Genomic DNA, 3681 nt, shown 5'->3' with positions numbered 1-3681 from the left:
AAAATCCCTCCCCGTCCAGGGACAAGGAGGACGTGACCCTATGTCGATGTCTATTCTTAAGTAATAGATGTGTTTTTAAAATTTTGCTGCATTATCGCTTTCGAGTAGGCAGGACACTGCATAGACATTGACGTCGTTGACGAGATGATCCTCTGGTCTGTCTTTCTCCCCTCTGGCCGTCCACGTGGCCGTGACCTGAGTGCTGCCTGCGCTCCCTGTGCCGGGCTCCCCATCCCCGTGACCCTCTGCCAACGACTCATTTCTGCTTTTGTATCCGTTTGCTGCTTTATGTCTTTAATCCAAGCCCCGCAGACAGGCGTCTAATAGCATCTCAGCTTGCCGCACGAGCTCACTTCTCGATGGCCGGCTGCAGGTGTTTTAAAGTTGTCCCTTTTTTCTTTGGGGTGGGGGAGTGAGCAAAAGACATAAAGTATAACTCTCTGGGCTTAGGGAGTGGAGGGCGAGACCTCATCCTCTGAGAAGTCTCTGTGACTGTCCCCTCCCGAACACAGCTTAGCACAGCGGTCGGGAAGGTGGGGCAGCTGTTCGCCTCCGTCCATCTTGCTTGGGCTCACCCTGAGACACCAGACCCAACCTTCATGCTCCTGCCTCCTCTATTGTGGGTTGTAAAGTGTGCGAAGGAGCCCTTTTAGGTAGGCTAGATGTGGCATTAAAATACAGCGCACGAGACGTAAATGAGGAGTTTGTTTCTCTCGTGTTATCTGCGCCCTAGCTTCTCCCGTCTTGCTACTTTTTAAAAGTCGGCGACCTCGGAGCCCAACGTGGATGCCAAAGCTCCAGCCATCATGTTCATGTCCCAAGCAGCAGAAAGGAGGAAGACAAGGCGATGATAAGAAGCATTTCTAGAGACGACACGCTGGGCCCAGTTAAATGTTGGGACTCGTGTCCCTGGGGGGGCACAGGGAGACCAGAGAGCAGGGAGGGCCTGAAACCCGAGTGCCCCGTACCTGTGTCTGTGATTAGGGTGTGAGTCTTCCTAACGCATGCCTGGGAAAGCGTTCTCAGAAAGTAGATGGAAGAATCCCTATGGCTTTCATTCATTCATTCATTCGTTCACCCATCCATCCATTCAACAAAGATCAAAAAGATGCCTTAAGTCACTACTTTATGTCATTTTCTAAAGTGGATGCAAGAGATTGAAACAGAGACCACAGCACACAGTGCGCGGCCGAGTTCCCGTTTATTTTCACCCCGTCACATCCGTGCCGTGCTGACTCTGCCGTGGTGTTTGTTACTCCCTTGAGCAGTACTGGCAGCTGGGTAGAGAACACGGAGAACCTCTGTCCCTTCTTACAAGATCTTTCCACAAGGCGGCATCGCATGTGAGGGAGGAACAAGCCTGGGGGACGACGATGACCCCGCTGCCTTCCCACCCCCAGGTACAAACGCGGACCTTTCCTCCTGCTGCTGTCCTTCCTGCACGTGCACACGCCGCTGACCACCAGAGACAAGTTCGTGGGGCGCAGCAAACATGGCAGATACGGTGACAACGTGGAGGAGATGGACTGGATGGTGGGTGAGTATCCGGCAGCACCGCCGTGAGTGTCCGATGCACGGACCGGAGCAGGTCACATCTGTAGGAACTGCCGCGGATTCGGCGCTCGGTCAGGACGCGTTGGCCTGAGTTGACTCGACGGCGGGCCGCGGCCTCAGCGAAATCGCCGTTACGCTGACGGTCAAAGGAAACGCGTTATTCTCTTCGGTTCGTGTTCCAAGGCGGGCTTACGACCGTGGCAGGGAGCTTGCCGAAACCGAAGTCCTCCGTTTCCCAGTCGTAAGATTGATACAGAAAGAGATCGCGAGGGATAGTTCCGGGGAAGGGCGGCTGGCGTGAACGTGGACGCGGTTAGCGGCTGCGTGTCCACCACTCCAGGAAATCGCTCTGCTGTTTGCATAGTATTTGTTTAAGATTGATACAGAAAGAGATCGCGAGGGATAGTTTGCATAGTATTTGTCCCATTTCATCCGTGACAAACTTTCCTTCAGCTCAGTAGGCTGTTCTGCACAAAGGATTATTTTTTTCCTGCAGCCGCAGACACCTGAAAACTGTCACGCGCAGAACCACCTAACGTGATAATAAGTCCGTTCTTTGCTGCCTCTGTAAAGGGACATTCATGCCAAGTGTCTCTAAAAGAAATAGAGTGAGCTTCATTTCAGTGCCTTCGAAGTGTGTTGAACCATGAAAGTCTGTTACCCGTGATATGTTTTAGCTCTGAGCCACAGTCTAGGTGAGTGACCGGGGCCTCGTGAAGCTCACTGGACGACACGTGGTCTCTTATAGGACAGGGGAGAGATCGTGAGGATATTTCTACTTTACGTTGGGTAAACTATGTGTGTTTACCTAAAGTATCAAGATACAATTATACTGTTTAGAGTCCACGTGTAACCCCAAAGAGAGGTCAGGAACACAAGAGAAGGCAGTAGGAAATTCAGCCGAAAAAAGAAGGGAAAAAGGAACATATATATAGGGACTACACGAGGGCTTAATTAAAAATAGCCAATTTTCTGCATTGGAAGCCAATTTTAAGCTCACGGAATTAAAGCTGATGTCTCTATTACTGGCTTAGCCTTTGTTCTGTGATGATATAGCTAGCTAGCTAGCTAGCTAGCTAGATAGATAGATGATAGATACATAGATACATAGATAGATACATAGATAGATAGGTGATACGTAGATAGATGATAAATAATAGATCAATCATAGATAAATCATAGATAGATGATAGATATAAAGTTATCTATGCTGTATATGTAATCACAATCTGTATATATATGTCAAATATATCACTATATATATTTATACTATATATAATATATATAAATCCCACACAGTATATATATGTTTAATTTTCTGTCAGAGAAACACAAACATTGAAACCTATTCAAACTGTTACAGTATAAACAGCTATCATATCGTACCCTTTGTGTAGCTGGAAGGTTGTGATTTCATTGCTCGGTGATTATTTGTCTCCAGAAAAATCTCCTGTGGAAATAAATCTCTGTGCCGTATCCGTATCTTTAGCGAAAGGACAATACCCCGCAAAGAGAATTTCTGTCAAGGTCCACATCTGCAGTTTGTCACTGACACACGGTTACATTCATCCTACGATCTAGGTAAATACGATAGGCGCGTGTCCCATGGAAGCTATCCATTGCATTTAGCAAAGGGCTGCTACCGTGTACCTGGCAGAAACGAAAAGCAGGTATTCATTCCTCCGCAAAGCATATCCCAGACGGTCTGCAGGCTTCAGATTGTGACAGGGACAACAAATCCTTTATGGGTTGGGGCGCTGATCTCTGCAGCAAGATTCAGGCTTTACGTGGTGATTCCTGGAGATGTTATTCTTAAAGCTATTGTTTCTTTTCGATTAGGACTCATAAGTTCATTTTAGCTACCGAACCTCATTTGTATTGGCTACTTTGATCGTTGTGGGTGATGATGATCTTATATATTATATATATGATGATGATCTTATCTATTATATATACCATATAATATATTGCATGTGTGTATATAATATATAATACAATGTATACATGATTACATTATTTGCGTACTTTATATAGTTGTAAAACAAAAAATATTTTCTTATACATAGAATAAAAATTATGTTATACATTAAAACGACATGTTAATGTTAAATAATGAAATTACACGTT

The 3681-nt window shown here is 46.0% G+C and overlaps 1 protein-coding gene across 1 annotated transcript in view; it reads left to right on the top strand.

Moving 5' to 3' along the window:
• The window catches only part of ARSH (arylsulfatase family member H), a 15752-nt gene that overhangs the window by 6436 nt on the left and 5635 nt on the right, over window positions 1-3681 (top strand). The window contains exons 5-6 of the mRNA XM_015592690.1: window positions 598-631; window positions 1401-1537. Coding sequence (XP_015448176.1) covers window positions 598-631; window positions 1401-1537 — 171 coding nt within the window. The remainder of the gene's footprint in view (window positions 1-597; window positions 632-1400; window positions 1538-3681) is intronic.

Source organism: Pteropus alecto, unplaced genomic scaffold (genome assembly GCF_000325575.1).
Source record: "Pteropus alecto unplaced genomic scaffold, ASM32557v1 scaffold96, whole genome shotgun sequence".
Classification (NCBI taxonomy): Eukaryota; Metazoa; Chordata; class Mammalia; order Chiroptera; family Pteropodidae; genus Pteropus; species Pteropus alecto.
The sequence above is the reverse complement of the archived record's forward strand: the minus strand, read 5'-3'. Positions and strand labels throughout refer to the sequence as shown.